This window comes from Balaenoptera ricei, chromosome 17, assembly GCF_028023285.1.
Source record: "Balaenoptera ricei isolate mBalRic1 chromosome 17, mBalRic1.hap2, whole genome shotgun sequence".
Classification (NCBI taxonomy): Eukaryota; Metazoa; Chordata; class Mammalia; order Artiodactyla; family Balaenopteridae; genus Balaenoptera; species Balaenoptera ricei.
In genome coordinates, this window is record NC_082655.1 from 18,616,812 (window position 1) to 18,639,982 (window position 23,171).

Genomic DNA, 23,171 nt, shown 5'->3' on the forward strand with positions numbered 1-23,171 from the left:
CTTTCGGAAAAGCTTGATGACTCTGGGCTTCTGCCACTGAAAAGTAACTGCAAGTTTACTGAGCCCCAAGTCTGATTTGCAGGATGTTATTACCAAGCTACATCTGGAATAATAGAAGTTTATTTTCCAGAGATACCTGTCAGGAGGAAGTGAGAGCAGCACTTCCTGCCTTTTGACGTAAAGCCCTATTCACACATGATCTTCTGTCTAGGAAAGAGTAAAAACAATATTAGGACTTGAGCATTCAGACATCCTTTCTGCCCATTACTCATTTCCTGTCTTCAGATGTTAGGGTATAGCTGTTAAAACAGTTACTGTATTTTCCGAAGGAAGAGAAACTATGATTATTTGCCATGGTGAAGAGCTTACTGGCAAATTGTTGGAGGATCAAGTCTGTAGACATTGTTAATCCATATTCTCTCAAGTACTTATTAATACCTAATGAAAACACTTCAGTCCAATTGTGTGTGTGTATTGAATTATATGCTGTAGCAACCCCCAGATTTAATTTATGTGCAGTAAATGCATGAATGAAATGATACTTTATGCGCTAAGCACTGATGATTCTGACAGTTCCTAGAGTTAGAAAAGAGATTGGTATTCTTGCAATACATGTTCTCATTTAAATTTCCTAACAACAGTAACAGCAACATAATAGCAATAGTTATATGTGAGTGCCAAGGATGTGTCAGGCACTGTTCTAATGGCTTTGCATACATTTTAAAAATTATTTAATCCTCGTGACAGTTCTACAAGATAGGTCGTGTTATTATCAGGTGAGGTAACTGAGGTTCAGAGAGGTTACATACCTTGCTCAAAGAAGCCCAGCTTGTAAAGTAGAAGATTTGGGGTTCGAACCCAGATTCTGTGACTCTAGAGCCCATTTATTAAACTAGTTCATTTTATTGTCTCTCTAAAGAAGACACTGTTTTCCTCATTTTATAAATGAGAATTCTAAGATTTAGATATTGTAACAAACTGTCCCGTTGTCACATAACTAATATGTAGCTAATAAGCATATAATAATAAAGAAATGTACAGCATGACTTTGCATGGTATACAACCGTGACCTGCCCTCACTGTACTGGAGTCATTGGATTCCGCATCTTAATGAACCACATTCTAGGAAGAACATAGAACGTGACAGCTTGAAGGGATTTTAGAAGCAATCTGTTCTTCTGCAGAGTAAAAGAATCTTTTCTGCAACGTGGGAGAAAGCTCATCCAGTTTCTGCTTCAGTGTCACTAGCAATAGGGAACTCACTACTTCACAGTGTTTTCTTACATTGAACCCAAATATAACATCTGTAATTTGTCTTCACTGACTGTGGCTCTACCCTGCAGAGATACACAAAGTGAGTTTGGCACAGCTTTCTGTTCTTTAGGCCCCATCAATCTTCGCTTTTCTAGGTTCCCTTCTAATAATGGTAACTGACCCTTATGGTGTTTACTATGCCAAGTTCCTTAGAAGTTTTTTTACTTATATTAACTCATTTGATCCTCACAATACCTATGAGATAGGTGAAAGAAATAACACATGAAGAAACTAAGTTATTTGCTCAAGAGCTTGGTGATAGAAAAGCTAGGAGTTGGACCCCAGCAGTCAGACTCCAGAGTTTATGCTCTTCACTACTATGAGCTAATGCCTCTCATTTAACCTATGTTTTCTTTATTTCTTGAAACTTTGACAAGCCGGTTATCCTCTTTACCCTCATTTGAACATTGTCTCACCCATTAGGGCTTCAGGTATGGGCTGATCAAGGTGACAAAGAGGAGAACTATCCTCTTCTGAGCACCATACATGTATCATTGGAGCCTAATGTCCTATTACTTTATTATGCAGTCATAACCATGGCCATCCCTAGAACCTTTCTTCACACAAAACTTCTTATAATACAGTTCTCCTATCCTACATGTTACAATGATTTTTATTTTGAATACACAATGACAGAACTTTCCATCTTATCCCTATTATATTTCATTTATTTAGTTTGGGCTTGGGTGAAACTCTTAAATCCTTATTTTGTTATCTGAGGCATTAGGCCCCTCTTCCAGCAACTCTTTAGGGACCTAAAATAGTAAAAGCAACGTCTATGATGCCTGTCATACATTAGGTCATCCATTCACTCCTTTAGGCCCTGAGAGAATGTGGACCAGGAACCCGATAACAACTGGACATCAAATGAGGAAGGTACTAGTGGTTCCAGCCTCCTTTTTGCCAGGCTTGTCTTTTTCTTTCTGTAAAGCCAACTATGTATATTTTATCTGTTTATTAGGTGCTCTAAATGCTTTGTGTACTCTGCAGAGTAGAGCCACCATCAGAGAATACAAATTATAGGAGTAAGATTTGGATTCATATAAGAAAAGGAGTATAAGAAAAACATTCCAGACAAAAAAGTCTTTTTAAAAACATGGCTTCTAAAACTTTCATGGTTGGACAGACAGGATTCCTTCAGGCATAAGCACCTAGCCATGTGCAGAGGCAACGTCCAGAGTACAAGGAAAGAACACAGAAATTGATTAGTACTGGAAGCTTTGGAGCCGGACTCCCTCAGGTCAGATCCTGGCTCTGCCAATTGCTGCTGTGTGACCTTGGGCAAGTCACTTCAGCTCTCCATGCCACACTCCCTTAGCTTGCGAGGTAGGCATTATAATATTCCTACTTCATAGAATTGCTTTTAAATAAGCTAGTATACTTCAGACATTTAGAGTAGGGCCGGATGCCTAGTGAGTAGTCAATAGCTGCTAGTTAGTATTCTAAAGCCCTTTGTTCAAACAAGGCCCACTGCCTGTTTGGGTAAATAAAATGCTGTTCGAATGCAACCACACTGATTTATTTACATATTATCTGTGTGTCTTTCTTGCTACAATGGAAGGAAGTAGTTGTGACCAAGACCCTAAGGACCAACAAATTTTATATCTGGCCCTTTACAGAAAGAGCTTGCCAACCTTCATTCTTCAGAATAGAGGACAAGGATTTCTGAGCCTCATCTGTTACTCCTTTGTCTTGAAACCTTGGATCAGTGACACATACTCTTTGGCCTCTGCTACTTCTGTTATAAGCCTCCTTCTCCTGAAGAACAAATCTGTGAAAAATCATATCTTGGAGATCCTACTAACTTTGTCTTTCATTTTCTCAGAACTTGCGTGTTTTACAGCCAGACTTTTGTGTTAATTGCTGTGGATGTAGATGAGAATATCAATTTTTTATTTTTTCTAACACTAATGAACACTTAGCATGTGCTGGCCTCAGTTCTAAGCCCTTCGTATGTGTTAGTTCATTTAATCCTCACAGCAGCGCTCTGAGGCCGGCACTACTCTTTATCCCCACTTTACAGATGGAGAAATGGAGCCACCGAAAGGTTGAGAAAATTGTCCCAAGCTCACACAGTTGGCAGGTGGCAGAGGCAAGATTTGAAACTATGCAGTGTGGTTCCAGAGTGTAGAGTTTTCACTTCTACTGTAGTCACTCAACTTTGAGGACCTTATGTTTCCACCAGAGAGACCTATATGTGAACAGATAACTGCACGTGATGTGTAAGTGTTTAAATATTTGTAAAATGAACCAGCACAGTGCCTTGCATGGCATAAGCCATCATCATAACGTTTATGTCCTGTTGCTGTTAATATCAGTGGAGATCACCACAAACCATGGTTGGAGCTTAAGGGAGGCATGCCTGGAGGACTTCAAGAAGGAAATCTTACCTGAATTGAGACTTACTTGATATTAAGAGGAGTTTGCCAGAAAGCTTTCCATGCAGAGGAAAACACATGTGCAAAGAACAGAGGCATGTTCAGAGTATTAAAACAGTATTTCTCTGTGGCTGGTGTGTGGGCCAGGGGGACCAAGAGGTAGTCAACTGACAGGAAGTGGGCAGGGCCAGAATGGCTCTGTAGGAATTAGGACAGACCCAAGTCCTTTAGTGGGTGTCTCTTTCAGAGCAGAGTTCTACATCTGTCTGTTCGTTTATTGCCTCCACCACACCCCGATCCTGCTCATATACACTGGAATGTAAGCATCTCAAGGGCAGGCACCCAGTCTGTTTTGTTCACTGAAATAACTCCAGCACTAAAGGCCATGCCCATAGCAGGAGCTCATTAAATGTTTGTTCAGTTAATGGATAACTAAACCCATCAGCATCCTTCTGGGTGGTTGTAGGACTCATGGAATAGGATACTTTCCCTGGGTCCACCTGTCATCCCTGGTGACAATGAGCTTGCTTGAAGAGTCAAGGCAGGTCACCTCAAATGACTATGCTGTAGAAAATAGGGTAATTTTTGAGTTAGTTTTTAAATTAGAGGCTTAGCAAATTCATAACCAGTTTATTTTAGTCCTGTCTCCACGTATTAAAATTCAGCATCCTCACCCACAGTGTCCTTATGACCTCATGCGAACCTTTTGGTCATCCTTCAAATGTCTGAAAATCCTACCCATAAGGACCCACCTGGCAAAATATAAGTGAAAAAAATATTGGAAAGCGAATGAAAACAATGATTCTTCTAGGCCACTGTGCCAAAGCAAAGAAAAAGTAACCTCAACATAGGTTTATTTTCATTTGTCAGGTGCCCATAGGGTTTGGTAAAAAGTCAGAAAGCACATCTGCCTAAGGCCTAAGGATTTGGCACACATTTTAGCAGTGATGTTAAATGTTTAACAGTGATTTCCCAAGGAATCATCGAATGTTTGAAGGATAGGAGGCTTATTTCCCACCCCTGACATGTGAGGAGAATGAGGTCCGGAAGGTGAAATAACTTGCCCGGGGCTGGAGAGGTAGTTAGCGACAGGGCTGGAACTGGAACCAGGTCCCCGTCTCCCAGGGCCAATTCTCTTTCCAGTTCACCGCTCAGCCTCCTGAGAGATTAGCTGTAGTTTCGGAGAAGCTTATATTACCTCTTTCATCATTTCTTGGTCTTTTTGGAAATATTGATGATCTCCCTCTGCATCTTTCCTAAGATGACCCAGGAAATGGCATTAAGAGAAGTCTCTTGCGTATTACATTGAGTCAGCAAACCCCATTGTCAACAACTTGTCCCCAATTTGCAAGTTTCACTGAAGGTCCGGATACTCAGGTTTCTTGGCTCCAGCTGATCCCTTTTCCCCTTAATCACATTAGAAAATGTACATTTCATGTTCACATCCCCTAGAGTAGTGAAATATTTCTTTTCCTCCTGTAATCTGGAAATCCCTTTTCTGGTTGTTTTGTTGTTATTTTTAAGAAGAAAATTTGTACATAACAGAGGGACTTGCTGGTTCTTCAGAAACCGGCCTGGTAGGAGAGTTGATTGGATTTGCCTAAAGCATTTCCTCATTAGTAGCCTGTGTGTGCTTTTCCTTTCAAATGTCACCTGGCCTCCTCAACAAAGATTTAATTGTGGCAACTTGGGGCCTTTGCAAACGTGGGCTTTCCTGAATGTTCTTTTGAAATCTTCACAACTGTCCATCTTTCAGATGAAAAACTGGAAACATATTGAAAGTGACTTGGTGCGTTATTGGTTTGGAGACCACGTCTCATTTCTCTTCTCCCCCTTTTTTGTAAGGGAAGATTGGAATTTTAATTGCTCAACCATGGTTTTTAATTCATGATGCCCAGAAAGGGCATGGTTTATTAATTAGTCCTGATTATGAGGTGCCCTGAGCCTGGGCCTGGCTGCTTCTTGATCAGTTTCAACAGCTCTTTGCCTGAAATTACTGTCTGTAAGCACATGGCGGTCTAATTATGCAGACACTAGCTGTTCAGTTCTGCCAGGTTAAACCCTCTATTATACATATGACAGTGCCTTAAAAGGCATTTGTTGAAATGCCATAGTTTACTAGTTCAGCCTTACAAAATCCAGCTCTCTTATGTTATAGGCAAATGGCCTCTTAATTGGATGTTTTCTCCCAGTACATGAAAACGTTGGCTTAAATACACAGACACACACACACACACACACACTCATCCAATTAATTTTTTTAAAAGTGCAAGAAACAGTATTGCTTCATGGTTAAAGGTAAGGACTCTGGAGCCAGACTGCCTCGATTTGACTCATGTGTCTGCCACTTTCCTGCACTCTAACTTGAGTTTATGAGTTACTCTCTCTCTCTCTCTATTGCACAGTCTAGTAAAATGGGAATGATTGCAATGTCTGTATCCTAGGGTTGTTGTGAGGTTCAAGTGAGTTAGTACACAACAAACATTTATCAGAGTTCATGAAACCTAGTTATTGTGTTTTTTACTGATTGCTCCAATACATTTACTTGTGGTTATATCTTATAAAATCTAGTTGTGTTAAGCTGGCACGGTTAGGGATATCTCCCTGTGGCAAAAGCTAAGAATTGTCCCCTAATGTCTATTCTCTTTTTCTTCCACAGTAATAGCCTCCCCTCCCACCAACTTTTAGCCAGGTTGGCATAGAATTGTCCAGAGTTAAGAGTAAATTTCTTTTCCATGTAGAAGTGGCCATGTGACTAAATTCTGGCTGATGGGTTGTAAGTAGATAGTGTGTCAGCTTCTGAAAAGTGACCCTGAAGGAAGAAGGGTAGTGTGTCTTTGACTTTTTCCTTCTTCCTACTGATGGGAATTTGGTCATGATGGCTGGAACCCAAGCAGCCCTCTTGAGTCATTAGATGGCAGGTTAGCAATGTAGAGCAGAAAAGGAGCAGAAGCCTGAGGACCTAAAAACTTCAGGGAGCAGAGTTGCCCTAGCAGCCCTTTTCTTTCACACTAGACTTTCGGTAAAAGCAAACCTCTATGTTATTTAATACACTATAATTTGGGGCACCTATTGCTGTCAAATCTAGTCTTAGGTAACATCTTACCTTCCCTGAATTAGACCACACTCATTATTTTGATTGCAGTATATAGAAATTTCAGGACACTAGGCACAAAGAACCACGGAAAGTTTTCACACACTCTTAATTTCCTATTAGAGGCACTGCTTTACAACACCCAGACATGGCTGCAGTGCTTTCACTCTCCGAATGAGGGGACTTAGCCTTAGGCCTCAGTTGGTGATTGGAGAGGGCACTGCTTGACAGTAGAATTATGCTCATAACTGATGGCCAAATCTTGTAGAAACTACTCGGGATATCCCTCGGAAGGGATAGTCTGACAATTTTATTACTTCCCTTGGGCCAGAAATTGTGAGCCTCTGGACAAATCCAAGACAATTTTCTTTTGCTCTCGTTGCTATACCCGAGAACAAGTTTCTCCACTTCCTATAAATATCAGAAAGAAGCAGGACTCCTGAACAAAGGAACTTTAAGCAGGATTGTGGTGTTGTTGCTTGTTCTTCCTCAGGACAGATATGGAAATAGTTCAGTGATCTTAGTGTATCTTGCTTAGGAGCAATGATGATAATCTCTTAGTCTCCTTTATTTCCTTGAAATTGAATCTTATTTTCTGGTGGTGCCAGAGATCTCAAGACTCATTTAGGGATTTTGCTGAGCCGTCTTCCCAACAATGGTGAAAAGGAGAGGTGACATCTAAAGCTCTCAGAGGAAACATAGATTCTAAGGAACAGTGCCTGATTTCATACTTGGCACATCATGAAGAGTATGATAAATGTTCTTCTTTATCCCCCTTCCAAACTGAGGTCCAATTTTCCTTTCCTATGGAATTGCGATAGAAATGATAAATCAGAGTACATTATATAAATGAAGGACTGTTATTCTTACCTCTACTTTTTAAAGTCCTAGCTACCCTTTAAGGCCAAGTTCAAATGCCACCTACTCCATGAAGCATCCCTGGATTCTCACCTCCACAATGCTCACCCCCTACTCCAGCCAGAAGGATAATAATACAATCAAAGTAGAATCTTCAATCTCAGGTGATACTTGAATTTCCCATATATCAATAAGTATAATTCTACAGTATACAAAGCTAAGCAGAGTTCTGGCTTCTGCAAAAACATTTTTAGAGATGGAAATTCAGTACCTTCAAAAGAGAATTTATTTATTCCAGTTTTTAGACAGCTTAATTCTGCCCCACTAAATTTTCTGAATTTGTTTGTAGGTATGTCTGTGCTCCTCTTTAAATACACTGCCCATAAATAAACAATATTCCTTGAAATACACTGTCCATGAATCACCTTTATTCTTCTGTAACTGCAGCCTGTGCTAACAGGTTTGCAGCGACCATGGAGCTGTTTTCTCCCAGTTGCACTTATATTCAGTGAAAACCCTGAAATCTTCTTTTTAAATATGTGTTGGTGCTAAATGATATCTCCTCTGTCTTAAATTCATGTGGCTGGTTTTGATATTTAGTTTGGGTCCCCCAATATATAGTTCCATATGGCATGCATCTGGGTATGTTTGGTCTGCTTATTAAATTGTTGCAAACCTAACCTGTCACTCAAGCCCCTAGATCCATTTGTCTGATGAATTCTTCCAAGGTCCTTTATTCTTATTATAGGTCATTCTGCTTTATGCCACAGTTCATGTACTTGTTTCATGCGACTGTCTTAGGTGAGGTTCCCTAGAAGCAGAGCCTCTGTCTGGGGAATCGGGCAGCAGCTCTATAGTCTCCTAGGTTTGACGGCTTCTGATGGTCCAAGAGCAGTTTTCCAGAGCAGGAGAGCAGCTAAGAAGTGTTCTCAGCCAACGCACAGCAGCTAGGATATAGGTGCCCTGGCTGCTGAAAAGGATCTGCTGGGACACCAACAGCATCCACTACAGTCAGCCATGATTTTGTAACTCTTATGTATGGAAACCACGTATTGTTTTTTCCTGCAGTCTCCATGAACCTGAGTCCAAGTCTTACACAGGGAAGGCACTAGTTTGTGGAATTGAATCACCAGAGATCTGGAGGAAGTGCCCCCTGGTTTGCACCCATTCCAATCCCCTGCCATTTGTAACAACAAATACCCCTAAGGGACTTAGCCAAATCCCTCCCCCAGCCCCAAGCAGCAGAGAACCAGACCATGTAAGTGACAGAGAGAAGGATATGGAAGCTTATATTGCATATTCCAAGAATCCAGTTGCCCTGTCAACTTGAAAGCTGTCCAAGGACCAAATGCTTAAATTTAGAATTGGCAAATACCACCTTAAGACCAAGTAAACATATCAAAGAGCAGAATTTTAGTCTGCTCATTCAGCTTTTAAACGATTTTGTTTCTTTAAATTTTATAAAGTAATATATGCATATGGCTAAACATGAGAATGGTATAAAAGAGTAATAAATGAATAGTAAAGGTCTATTTTTCCATCGTCTTGACTTTCAGTTCCACTCCTAGAGCTAACTACCGTTAACATTTTCTTGGATTTCTATCCAGAAATAGTTGTAGCTATACGAGGGTAAATATCTATGATTTTATACACAAAATGAGTACAGTATATGCACTGTTCTCTAAAGTTTTTTTAAACTGTTAATAGATCTTACAGGTTTTTCTACATCAACGCATCTATAGCTATCTCATTTTTTTTAATGAATATATAAACGTCTTACAATTAATTTAACCTGTCCTCTTTCTTTTTAGTGGACATTTAGGTTGTTTCTAGTTTTTGGCTCATACAAGTAATATTTTTGCCATCACAGATTTTTACCATTACAAAATAAGTGTTCTTCTGTGTATTTCTTTGCATATATGTTCTTTTTAAAAAATTTTTTTAAATCTTATTTATTTATTTTTGACTGTGTTGGGTCTTCGTTGCTGTGCACAGGCTTTTCTCTAATTGCAGCGAGTGGGGGCTACTCTTCATTGCGGTGCGCGGGCTTCTGACTGCGGTGGCGGAGCATGGGCTCTAGATGCGCGGGCTTCAGTAGTTGTGTCATGCGGTCTCAGTAGTTGTAGCTCAAGGGCTCTAGAACGCAGGCTCGGTAGTCGTGGCGCACGGGCTTAGCTGCTCTGTGGCATGTGGGATCTTCCCAGACTGGGGATCGAACCTGTGTCCCCTGCATTGGCAGGCGATTCTTAACCACTGAGCCACCAGGGAAGTCCCTGCATATATGTTCTTAATACTATTAAATTGAAAAGCCTATCCTTGCTTCTCAACAGAATAATGGAGACGTGGATAGCTAATGTGGCCACCAGATTCCCTACATCTATACTGAATAACTGTGTGTCTTTTAGCCTAAGATATGCTTTCTCACTCTCTGCCCATTTGTTTTTTCAGCCTCTTTCCCAGAATGCACCTCATAATCAGAAAAGATAGAAATGTCATAATTGAAAAAAGCTGAGAGTAATTCTCAAGTTCAGGTTATCCTGATGGCAAGTTCTAAAAACCACGTTGGTACATAATTTAAAGAACAGACTAACTATTATGACAGGAATAGAAATTCTGAATCTTGTTCAGATTTTAAGAGTCTCTGTTTAAGAGCTTATCTAATACAAGTTTCAAAAATGCCATCAGACTTTCCAGAAATTCAGCCCTGATGTACTGAAAAGTGCTTACTGTTGTCTTTTTGCTTGCAGTGAAGTATATGCGGGAAGCCACACCCTACGTGAAGAAAGGCTCCCCAGTGTCCGAGATCGGGTGGGAAACGCCTCCGCCAGAATCCCCTCGGTTAGGGGGTGGCTCCTCAGATCCTCTGTCATCGCAATCCTTCTCCTTCCATAGAGACCGGAAAAGCATCCCTCTCAAGATGTGCTTCGTCACTCGGAGCATGGCCTTGGCTGACCCTGAGAACAGGTAAAGACGGCTAACGCCCTCCTCCGTATCTCAGCTGCTCTTTGGCCTCTGCGGTTGAAAGAGAGCTTTTTTTTTTTTTTTTTAATTTTTAAGTTTATTTATTCATTTATTTAATTTTTGGCTGCGTTGGGTCTTCGTTGCTGCGCGCGGGTTTTTCTCTAGTTGTGGCGAGCGGGGGCTGCTCTTCGTTGCGGTGCGTGGGCTTCTCATTGCGGTGGCTTCTCTTGTTGCAGAGCACGGGCTCTAGGCACGCGGGTTTCAGTAGTTGTGGTGCATGGTCTTCAGTAGTTGTGGCTCACGGGCTCTAGAGCACGGGCTCAGTAGTTGTGGCCCACGGACTTAGTTGCTCCATGGCATGTGGGATCTTTCCGGACCAGGGCTCGAACCCGTGTCCCCTGCAGTGGCAGGCAGACCCTTAACCACTGCACCACCAGGGAAGCCCTGAAAGAGAGCTTTTCTCAGGCTGTACTTGTGTTCTGGAAACACTCGACGGTTTCCAAAGAATAGCCTCAAAGGACCACGATGCAGGAATGTATATGTCAAGCTAGGCCTCCCTCTCTTTCTTCCTCCATCCTTCTTTTTCTTCCTTTTATCCTCATGAAGAATCTGTATACTAAGCTCTGGTTCTGGAAGAAGTTGAATCAATGGAGTCAGGATCTTATGTGTCTTCCCTGGGTCTGCCTCTGCCAGTATATGTGACTTTGGGCAAGTCTCTCGGAGCACTGAACCTCAGTTTTGTCGTATGTAAAATGGAAAGAGTTGAAATCAATACCTCGTTGAGTTGTGAAGATTAAATGAGGAAATCCATGTGAAGTGCTTAGCCCAGTAAAACCTTCCATGGATATAAGCTATAATACTATGTATTATTCCTATTGTTTTTTTTTTTTTTGGCTGCACCATGCAGCATATGGGATCTTAGTTCCCTGACCAGGGCTCGAACCCCTGCCCCCTGCATTAGAAGCACAGTCTTAACCCCTGGACCACCAGAGAAGTCCCCAATACTATATATTATTGATGTTACATAACAATAAGCAAATAGGCCTCTCTGGGCCTCGGGGTCCTCAACTGTGTACTTGGAGGGTTTGATGAGAGCATCCTTAACACTTTCGGCTCTGAAGCTCTCTTTATCATCAAGAGAGAAAAAGGAGTGGCTTCGATCCAGGCCTGGAGTGCTATTTCCCAAAGTCTATACATGACATCTTTGCCACAGGATAGATATATAACCCAATCCATGGCAATTAGAAGGAATCCAGGCAAGATGAGCAAGTATTTGGGGTCCCTCTTCCCCCAGAAGTTTTCCTTTATCTCTGCTGCACAGAAAGCATACATCTGGAAGGAAAATAAAAGACATGTAGAGAAGAGAGAGACAAATTGAGCCAGTGAAGGGGGAATCGTGGTGACCTTTGCATCCTCATTCAGATGCTAAAAAAAGAAACAGCTCTACTGGCCCTTATTTACAATACGAGTGGGACAGCTGCAACCCCACCGGAACCCCAGGAGGAAGTATTTGGCTGGGTTCCGACCTGCTGATGGGGAAAACCCAAAGGAAATAAGAGCAGGGAGAAAGTCGCCTCCTTGGCTCACAGCTCAGTGCTTTTTTTGTTCTCTTCCCAGTAAACTTATGCTAAGGAAGCCGCTAGCCCTTCTGACCCCAGTCAGCTGCAGGGTCTACCCCGCTCCCGCCCGCCTGCTACATCAGTTCTATCTGCATAGGGATCAGAGAGCAGCCATTGTATGAGCGAGCCAGGGGGTATCAGCAAAAGATGAATCTGAGAAGGCAGACTGGGAAGGAGGCAGAATTCTTAGATGGTCCATTCCCACCTGTTCTCTGTTTTGCTCCCCCTCCCCTCAATTTCTACCACTTTCCTGGGCCTACAGTTGACATCCTGGTTCCTGAGTTTCCTCTTCCCTGGGCTTTTACCCACTCAGTCAGACAAGTCCTTTCTCCCAAGAGCCTGAGGTCTAAGGTTTCAGATCTGATGAATTCATAATTTATCCAGTGGCTGTCTTGTGCTGGGCAGCATGCTAATTACTTCAGCCCAGAGACTGCAAAGTGGCAGCCTTTAGGTGTCCCCAGCCCACAGATATGTTTTTTTAGTGGTCTCTCTAGGGTTGCAAAGAAATTTGAATTAGTTGCCACATTGAATAGACAGAAAATTTCACATTAAAAAGCCAGATTTCTGGACTTCCCTGGTTGTCCAGCGGTTAAGACTCTGTGCTTCCACCGCAGGGGGCACAGTTTCAATTGCTGGTCAGGGAACTAAGATCCCGCATGCTGCATGGTGTGCCCCCCAAAAAAAAGAAAAAAAAAAGGTCTCTGCAACTTTCACATGGGCTATAAGAAATTATTAAAAAAAAAAAAGCCAGATTTCTACTTTCCTAGAAAAATTAGAAGATCTAATGATATCATTAGGCCTATATTGCCGCAGGCAGGCCTCCCATCTATAGGAGCCCAGTAGAGTCTTCTCCTTTGAAAAGGGAATGAACTCTCCTAGTCACTCCTTTTGCCTTACACTTAGGGGGTTCAGTTAATTACCAGCCTGGGTCTTCACATTTCCTGCCTTGTCCTTGAATTTGTAATCATGTTTAGTCTTCTGAGTTTCTAACATGATCCCCATTCTACAGATAAAAATAACTGAGGCTCAGGGCTTACGTAAGTTCCTATGGTCATATAGTTAATGTATGATACAACTGGTCTTTAATGTCATACCTATAGAATGGGTGACAGTGTCAGTTTACCATTCCCAGAAAAATACAGAGACTAGAAAACTTGGGATATTGTAGAAGTGGTTAATACATTAGGGAGAGAGTTTGAGTAGATGATTTCTAGGGTTCCTTTCAACTGTGGACTTAACATGCTATCATATTTCTCCCAATCATTTAATTACATTGTAAAGAATATTTGGAGAGATATCAGGCCTTAGTTCAAGTATTGGAAGCTTCATTTTGTCAAGCCAGTAGAGAGGATGCATTTTAAAAAAATTTATATTATTGAAGTATCGTTGATTTACAATGTTGTGTTAATTTCTACTACACAGAAAACTGATTCAGTTATACATATATATATATTCTTTTTCATATTCTTTTCCGTTATGGTTTATCACAAGATATTGAATATAGTTCCCATTTTTAAACTTTTATATCGGTGCTCTTCAAGTTGACCATTGATAAGTACATGTAGGGCCTCCTAGGTGGTAAGGGAAAACCTGTCCTGCTGGGGTGTGAAAACCAGTAGGGCACGACCGAAAATGAAAATCCAGCTAAGCCAGAGGGTCCAGGAGGGGATTTTGGTCCAAACAAACCCAAAACTGCTGACAGTAAATTAACCTTTCACAATGTATCCGTGTATCAAATCACCATGATGTGAACTTTAAATATCTTACAATTTTATCAGTTATACCTCATTAAAACTGAAAAAAAGAAAAAAAAACCAAAAAGACTAGGGGCTTAATTGAGTCTTGACCCTGATTGAATAAAAGAAGAAAAGAAAAAAGAAACAAATATTTTATGGAGCTCCAGTCAGTAACACGCCGGGCAGAGTATAATGTACCATTCAGAAATATGGACTCTGCAAAATTCAACTCTGTACTGAATATGAGACACACCTAACACAAAGTGATTTTAAAAGGCCAAAAATATAGGCTGGGCAGATTATATAAGGCAAATGCAAACTAACAGCAAAAACAAAAAGCATCCATTTTGATCTTGATATATGACAGGGTAAAGTGCAGACTGAAAAGCACAGAACAAGACAAAGAAGAACTGGTTTATGTTCAAGGCCAGAGTTCACAAGGAACAGAATTCAGCAGTTATGAATGCACATCAAGTAGCACAGCAGCAACCTTTACAGCAAAATATGCAGCAAATGCAAAAAGAAATAGAAGCATACTAAAATTAGGTAGTTCAATACTACTCTCAATCCAAGACAAGGCAATTGGACAAAAGATAAACAAAGATACAAAAGACCCAAATGGGGGCTTCCCTGGTGGCGCAGTGGTTGAGAATCTGCCTGCCAATGCAGGGGACACGGGTTCGAGCCCTGGTCTGGGAAGATCCCACATGCCGCGGAGCGACTAAGCCCGTGAGTCACAACTACTGAACCTGCGCATCTGGAGCCTGTGCTCCACAACAAGAGAGGCCACGATAGTGAGAGGCCCGCGCACCGCGATGAAGAGTGGCCCCCGCTTTCCGCAACTAGAGGAAGCCCTCGCACAGGAACGAAGACCCAACACAGCCAAAAATAAATAAATTAAAAAAAAAAAAAAAAAAGACCCAAATGACATAATTAAGGGATGTCTGGATACATTACAGTCTTTGTACCCTGATAATAAAGAGTACACTTTTTTTTTCTAATCCACATAGAACATTCACAAAATTAACCATAGATTGTCACAAAAAAATGCAGTAAGTTCCATAAGGTAGAAATAATACAAACAACATCCTCTGATGATTGTGGAATAAAACTAGAAAACCAATAACAAAACCAAAGCACAGAAAGCCTTTCTTTATGGAGTTTTAAAAGCTCTCTCTGAAATAAATAACTCTTGGGTCAAAAGGGAAATAGAAACTGAAAGTGTAGCATTTTTAAAAATAATGAAAATTATGCAAATATTAAGTATAAAAGGGAAAAAAGTTGAAAGGGAGAGTGTTGCCTCTGGTGTCAGCTAGATGCACGGTGGAATCCTAGCTCCACCACTTACGTGTGAATTGAAGCAAGTATCTCATTTAATCCAGATAACAACCCTAGGTCGTAAGTACTCTAATCTCTACTTTATGGACAACGAAACTTCGTTCAGAAACAAGAGTTGAAGTCAACGGGAAATCTGAGATTCAGACCCAGGCCTGGCTGACACCAAGCTCAGTTTCTTAATCGTGACACCCCATTGCTTCCGATTGTAGCGCCTGGCAGAGTAGCTCACCTGAAATGCAAGCACCATGGCCAGGAATCAGCGGGCTCCTGGATGCTAGAACCTCAGCATCTCGGGGCGAATCCCCTCGTTTGGTGACACACAGCTACTCATAGTTTGCATTAAAAGCTCTAATGTTCAGTTTCTCAAATTGAAACAACCACAGAACAGCAGGTAGCATTGCTGCTCTTGCTGTAAAAAAGGTCACCCAGCAGGCACTGGATCCACAAGGATACGTCACTGCTAGCGCTGGTTGTCAGTGATTACAATAGTTCTTTTGAATTCCACCTCGTAAGTATCTCCTGTGTTTCACGGTCAGCTCTTTGCCTTCACGGCCACTGCCCTAGTCCAGGCCCAGACTATCCCAAGTCCTCTAGACTATTGGGACATATTTTCTACTGGGGGCTTCCAAGGTTCTAGTTTGCCCCTCCCCCACCCCCTAGCATCTACCCTACTGGCAGCTAGTTAAGGGAGTGTGAAACACTCAAAATTTATCCATTTGGTCAACATGGCTTCCGTCACCTTCACTGATCATGAAACTCCTCAGTATTGCGTAAAATCCCCATGAGGTTTTGGATCTTTCCTAACTATCCAGCGCCTCTGCATCTCATCCTTTAGGCTCCAGGAACCCTTAAACAATTTCTGCACACCCTACACTTGCCTCCCTCACAGCTTCCTAGTCACCCTTTAAGCCTCAACACAGGGGTAGCACAGGTCCTGCTATACCTTGTGTATAGATCCGTTCATGATAGCATCCTTTATAATGACTTGTGATTTTTTTTTCCTAACGTCATTACCCAGTTCTTAAAGCCAGAAGACCCTTGAGGTCTGGGATTCCCCCTGCTTTTACTTCGATATCCCAGCTTTCTAAAAATTATTATGAAGAGAGATAAGCAGCAAGTGATAGAGTAAATGGAGGGAAATATTAATAGTAGGTACACCTGGGTATTCATATATTCTTGGCACAATTGCTAATTTTCCAAGTTTTCTGTAAATTTGAAATTATTTCCAAATAAAAAGTTAAAGAAAAACCCGCACACTGCCAAAAAAAGGAATCCCAGCTTTCTAGAACATTGCTTGATATAAAGCAGGCATTCAAAAATATACGATATGTTAATAAATGATAAATGGCATATTATCTGCCCATTTTTGATATTCTTACCTTTTCAAAATCTTCTTTTAAAAAAAATCTTCTACTAAATAGTCTTGCGGATAAAGGAAAAAGCACGGTTCTATCCTGCCACACTCAGCAAATTTAAACCCAGACAATTCATTAACCAAGCCCGTTGAAAGCAGATGGACCAATGCAGTGGGTGGTATACAAAGCTTTGTTCATGACTCTGTGTACTAGTAACAGACCCCACTGTAGATCTTCATGGTTAAATTATGGAGCACACAATCTTTCTTGAAAAACAGTGCACATCTCTATTTACAGCACGTAAGTGAAAAATTCACAGAAAGCGTTGTTGTGGTTTCAGGTGGAAAAGCTCCACTCATCACACCATGATTCAGAGGGATGGGATCTGGTAAATCCTATAGGACCCATGGATTTGTTCCCACGAAGTGCCCTCAGTGATATCCCCATAATCCAGTGCCCAAGCTTCAGCCACAGAGGATCAGAAACCTAATTGGAGGCACAGTGACGTTGGATCCATCTCTAAGGGGTGGACTCATATTAACCAAACAAACCAGGATTCACTTGTAACGGGCAGTGCAGTTGTCAAACAGATGTAAACACCTGCATGGGAGGATCTGTGTGTCCCCGTTAGGGGCAGGCCGTATTAGAAGACAAATGGAAATAATAAGCAGAATACCAGAACTCCAAGTAACAAAAACACCGTGGACTTTCAAGGCAGCCTAAGCAATGCATTCTCTCCGTGTAGGCCAGCTATGCGAGAAATTAGATTGTCACCAAGGTTATCAGTACAAGATATGCCAATCGACCATAAGAAGTATATTTTCCATGAGGAAGCTGGAAGCTGTCCTTTCCTAGATCAGAAGAGCTTTGCCACGGTGGCCGTTATGTTAATTTCTGCTCTACTCAGACTCCCATCTCCTTTGGTCTGTATGTAAATGGCCCGGGGTTCCCCCAAATGGCCCTCCCCTGTCCCCTTAATTTCAGACGATCTTATACCTGATGGGGACCAGAACAGTGGACTGAATTTTTGCTGATCAAATTATATCATTTTCCAGTCCTGGCTTCCTGAAGTTGCTCCAGTATCCCCTCGTTCACAGTTTTAGGTGATCCCAAATACTTCAGTTACACATTTATAAACAGATGGTCTTTTAGTGACCCCAGCGGAAGAGTAATCATTTTACTGGTTTCACCTTATTTTCTCCTTTTCGCACTGTCTGGGAACACATTATTGCCCCCCCCCCCCATATCTTATTAGAATTCTAAACTATACTCTTTAAACTTAGAATACTAGTGAAAAATCCTCTCCTGTAGTACATCCAGAATGAAGATTCATGAGGTACTTATAACCATCTTCTTTCCACCATAAGTTCTTGCTTGTGAAAAGTGTTTCTCCTGTTAAGAGGCTCACAAAACATGTATTTTCTTGGTTCGGTTTTCTTCACTCTTGGTTGGACACATCATGGTGGCCTCGTAACTGAAAATACCACCAGCAGATCATGATTGATGTTACATTTTGGAAACAAAGGAAAAATGAAAAATCAATTTATATTGGTGCTGTAGTAAGTGGACACAGTTGAAATATCTAAAGCAGAGGCCCAGATTAACTAATATCAATGAATAAAACTGTAGATTGAAGTTAGAAAATGTGAGTTTGAATCCCAATTCTGTTACTTTTATTCCCTTTAACTTTAGACAGATTATCTAATCTCTCTGATTCCCAGGTTCTTTATCTATAAAATGTGCTTTAAAATACCACATAAGATTGTTGTGATGATTAGATGACTTAATGTAGATATCCTCTAATTCCTGGCAGCATAACCATGGCATAAGTGCAGCTTTCAGTCAAAATATCCTTATTCCTGGGTGCAAGAGGGGTGGGGGGAGTTTTTTCCAGCAGAGAAGTTTCCAGGTGATCTCCCCAAGCTGTTGAGCAGAGGCTGTTTTGTAAGACATTCTTTCACAGAGGGGTTTAGCCTCCTGAGACGTCTGGCTCTCTGCAGAAACTTCAGTTCCAGTTTCCCAACTCCTGGGCTCATGAAGTCTTAGTTGTCATTTATGTATGAAGACAGTCCTCAGCCCACCCACCGCGCTACCTGATGCACTCTCTGACACCACCCCACCTCCACCCCGTTTCATCAGGGATGCCTCATGATCAGATTGTATACTCACCCTCCTGGTTTTCAATGCCCTTGTACACTTTTTTTTATACCTGGGAGTTTCCTTTTCTTTCTTGCAAGCTCAGTATTACGTTAAAACATAAACAAGCAAACTTTTCTTATTATATCTTATCCAGCATATCTAGGTGTTCATAGCAGAAGGGTTTCTGAATTTATGTAGACCACCATTGTGCTAGAACGGGAAGCCTCCTCACGTGGCTGCAGAATTGCTTGTAATTGGCCATGTGTATCATGAACAAAAGTCAATGTTCTGTTTTTTCAACTGTTATTTAGAAAAACAAGTTAAACTTTACCATCATGTTGAAAACTAAAAACAAACAAGTTGAGTATTAACCTTTGGATGATCTACCACTTTCATTTGAAAGTGTGGGCTTCCCTCTACCACCAAGAGCACGATTTTGGTCATGCTTATTCATCTGTCTATACCTGTCCGTTTACCTATCTATCTATCTATCTATCTATCTATCTATCTATCTATCCGTCCCTCTCTGTATCCATCTACTTATTTATCATGTTTATCAATCACATATCTATCTATCTATATCTGTCTTTCTATCTATCTAGCCATCTCTCTATCCATCTACTTATTTATCTTTATCAATCACATTATCTATCTATCTTTGTTTCTTTCTTTCTACCTATCTATCTTTCTACCTATCTTGCTCTCTGTTCTGTTTCTTACTCAGACAAGCCCAGTGAACTATTTTGTTACTGTAGGAAGAATATGCATAAAACAAGAGATGGCCTTGGTGTTTGTTTCAACTGTGCTCACATTCTGCATTTGGGAAATATAGGAAATGGAATATATACTATTATTTTAACAATTTGTTTAAAGATAATGGGAAGGAGAAATTCAAGGAAATTGGGCTGAATTAGTCAGAAATCTGACATAGGAAATAAAGTCCCAATCAGTTGTATTGTTTTTAAGTGTACATAGTGAGACAAAGTAAGGAGGCGTGCCTCATAGCATTCATAAAACAGACCTAAGAAAATAGGTAAGATGCTCCCTTTTTAAAGTTATTTTAAATGAAAGTTTAAATTTTATCAAAAAACAATAAAGGCAGATAGCTTAAAAATCAAATAAATCTAAAAGATTTGTTTTACAAAAAAAGCAATGGATTCTTATCATTAATCTGCAGCCCATTTGTAAACCAATCCAGAGACTTATGTCTGAGATCTGGGAAATTTCCTCATATTATTTATTTGATAAAATTCTCCTCTGTTTTCTTTGTTCTTTCTCTCTGCCTCCCCTGTTGGAAGGATATTGGACCTCCTAGATTGATTTTCTAAGTCTGTTTCTTTCTCTGCTGTTTCCACCATATTTTTTTACTTTATTTTTTGACCATTCTCATGAATATATCTTGTTTAAATTTCAGCTATTATATTTTAGCTCTTTTTGTTCTCTGAATGTTCTTTTTTAAGAGAATTTTGTTCTTGTTTTATGGATCCCATATTTTCTCTTACTTCTTGTAAACTATTAATTAGTTTTGTTTATTTTTCGTTGTGCTCTTTGTTTCTCCAGTTACCTTTTTTCTGCTTGTTTCGATTTCATATTCCTTGTTGGAGGTTTTCCTCAAATGTCTGGTGACCCATTGCTATCTGTTCATTTTTTACATGGAGAGACTAAGAAGGCTGTTGGAACCTATGTGTGTGAGGAGTGGGGCTTAATCATTGGTGAGAATTCATGCACAGTTGTTGCTTGCTGAGTCAACCATACTAAGAGACCCCTTCTGATTCGGCAAATGTTGGCGTTTGGAAGTTTGAGTTACTTAGGGGAGAGCCATCTAGTCTCTTTCCATGGGTGTGGGTGGTGGGAAAAGTGGAGAACCTCCCTCTGCCAGCTTTCTCACAGTCCCACCACTCAGCTTGCAGACCTCACACAGGACCCTTGTTTTGAGCCCTGCATCACCCCCAGTCCTCTCTCTGGAGATTCCAAGCCCCTGCAGGTTTGCAGAGCCAAGGGGCTCACACTTCACTAAAATCCTGTCTTCAGCCCTTCAAATTGTAAATTCCTTGCCTCTTAGTAAGGAATTAAGAGGAATTCCTTGCCTCTGACTCTGTAGTCAGTTACCTGGTTCCACTGCTGTCTGTCCTTCACACATGCATTGAACTCTTGCCTCTCTTATTTTCTTGTGGGTTTTATACCTATTTTACTGTCTTTTTCCTGGGATCTTTTAGGGGAGAGGAGATGAACATGGGTGGCCAAGCCACTATGTTTTTCCCAGTAAGAACCCTTACATGATTTGCATCTTTGTATACAACAGAATGCACCAAAGGTTCATTTTAATGAGCTTAAAAAACATTTTCATAGCCTTGTTATTTTTAAGAAAATCAGTTTCCTCCATAGATACACTTCAGGACTGTATTCATCCTAATTATCATACATTTTTAACCAGTGGGAGATGAATTAGTAAGGCTTCCCTGGCAATGGTAAGCAAGTTACAAAAGGGAATTAAACTATCTTTAGTTAGCCTTGAGAAAAAGAGTTGAGGAGAAGACTTGTCAAGCATGGTTCTGTGATTTCATCAATACACCAGTAAAATGAGTCCATTTTAGTCCATTCCTGTGCCTCTAAACACCATTCCAGGAAAATCTCAGTTTCCCCTCTTCTAAGAGCACTTTGGGACATTGAACTTGACCATCTGGGTGCTGAGAGATTTTTGCTAATGTTGACTCTCAGTATTTAGGTCTTGATCCTCTGCTCTTGATTCATTAATTGAACTCCATTTGGTTTGCAAAAAGCCGCCCCAGGATTTCCAGCTGAGATAATGAAGCTTCTGAAAATAACTCCAGTGCTCTCATGCAGGCGTTCTCTATTCAAGCAGGCATCACCTACCGGGCAATGGGGACAAGGGGGAGACAGGGAGGTTCACAGAGCAGTCCCTGCCCTTCGGTCCTTTGACGCACGCGTGGAATTTTATTCTCCTTAGTAGAGGATGGGTTTGGGGCACAAAGAGCTGCAGACACATTTAGAACAACACCCACTTGGATATACAGAGCCTGTGACTGTTGAGAGATACTCTGTCTGTTTCTAAATAATAGGAATTTTGACATTGCCAATCCTTTAAACCAGGTTGAGATTTCTTTCCTTCTCTTAATTTCAACTTGTGACAGAGTTCTTGCCCTGACACAGCTTACCGTCAGGTGGGAAATAAGTACAAGCACGCCGGCAATGACAAAACAATACTACGGAAGGGTGACGAGAGAAGTAAAGGATGCTATAGAAGCTGTCTCACAGGACAACTACCTAATCCAAAGTTCTGGTTTTGGAGGGGGTGGGTGCAGGCAATAAGGGGTGATTGTCGGAGGCGGTGATGTTTATGCTGAGACTTGAATCATAAAATAGAAGTCAGGCCAAGGGTCACTGCAGGGAGGCAGAGAAGGGATTCTTGGCAAAGGAAATAGTATGAGTCTAGGCACCAAGGCAAGAAAAGACATAGTTCTGTTAAAGAACTGGAAGAAATTGGTCTCTTTGGAGCAGTCGATGAGAAGACTGTGTCAAGAGTCTGGAAGGGGGCTTCCCTGGTGGCCCAGTGGTTAAGACTCCGCGCTCCCAATGCAGGGGGCCCGGGTTCGATCCCTGGTCGGGGAACTAGATCCCGCATGCATGCCACAACTAAGAGTTCACGTGCTGCAACTAAAGATCCCTCGTGCCGCAACTGAGACCCGGCGCAGCCAAAATAAAAATAAAAGAGTCTGGAAAGGTTGTCACAATCTGAGCTAAGCCATTTTATGGTTGGACTTCATCCTGGGAGGGTCTGGAGCAGTGGAACAACAGAACAGAGATCCCTCGGGCCTCACGGTGAAGCACGGGCTGGAAGCAGAAGGCAAGACAAGGCTGGGGGAGCAGTGAGAGGGTTCTCGCAGAAATGGAGGTGAGAAATAATCCCAGCTTCTACCAGGGTAGGACAGAGGCACTAAGGAGAAGTTGGACGAATTTGAGAGATTTTAAGAAAGAGAATCTGCAGGAGTTCATGATAAAGCGGGCTTGGAGGGATGAGGGAAAAGAAGGTGCCCAGAACTAATCCATGGAAGCAGAGCCACACACCTGGCCACTGTTTCCTAGATGATTACACTGGCCCTGAGTGAACGGGACTGAGGGCACGGATGTTTTGGTACAGGGTTGGGGGTAGGTAGAGGCTTAGAACAAGTTTAGGCCTTTGGAGATACTGCCTCGATTGGGAGTCTGAGTTATGACACCTTTGGACGGCTTTATGTCCCTACCTGGATTTGTAAGCATGGTGGGGACCAGCGGCGTGTCTTGGCTTTCTTTTGCATTTGCCACATTTCTTAGAAGACCACATAGAAATCACTCACTAAGTGCAGAAGGGCAATTGCAGT

At 41.4% G+C, this 23,171-nt stretch overlaps 1 protein-coding gene across 1 annotated transcript in view; it reads left to right on the plus strand.

Moving 5' to 3' along the window:
• SNTB1 (syntrophin beta 1) overlaps positions 1-23,171 on the plus strand; it is a 249,155-nt gene that overhangs the window by 86,602 nt on the left and 139,382 nt on the right. Inside the window, exon 3 of the mRNA XM_059901564.1 lies at positions 10,392-10,608. Within this exon, the coding sequence (XP_059757547.1) occupies positions 10,392-10,608 (217 nt within the window). The remainder of the gene's footprint in view (positions 1-10,391; positions 10,609-23,171) is intronic.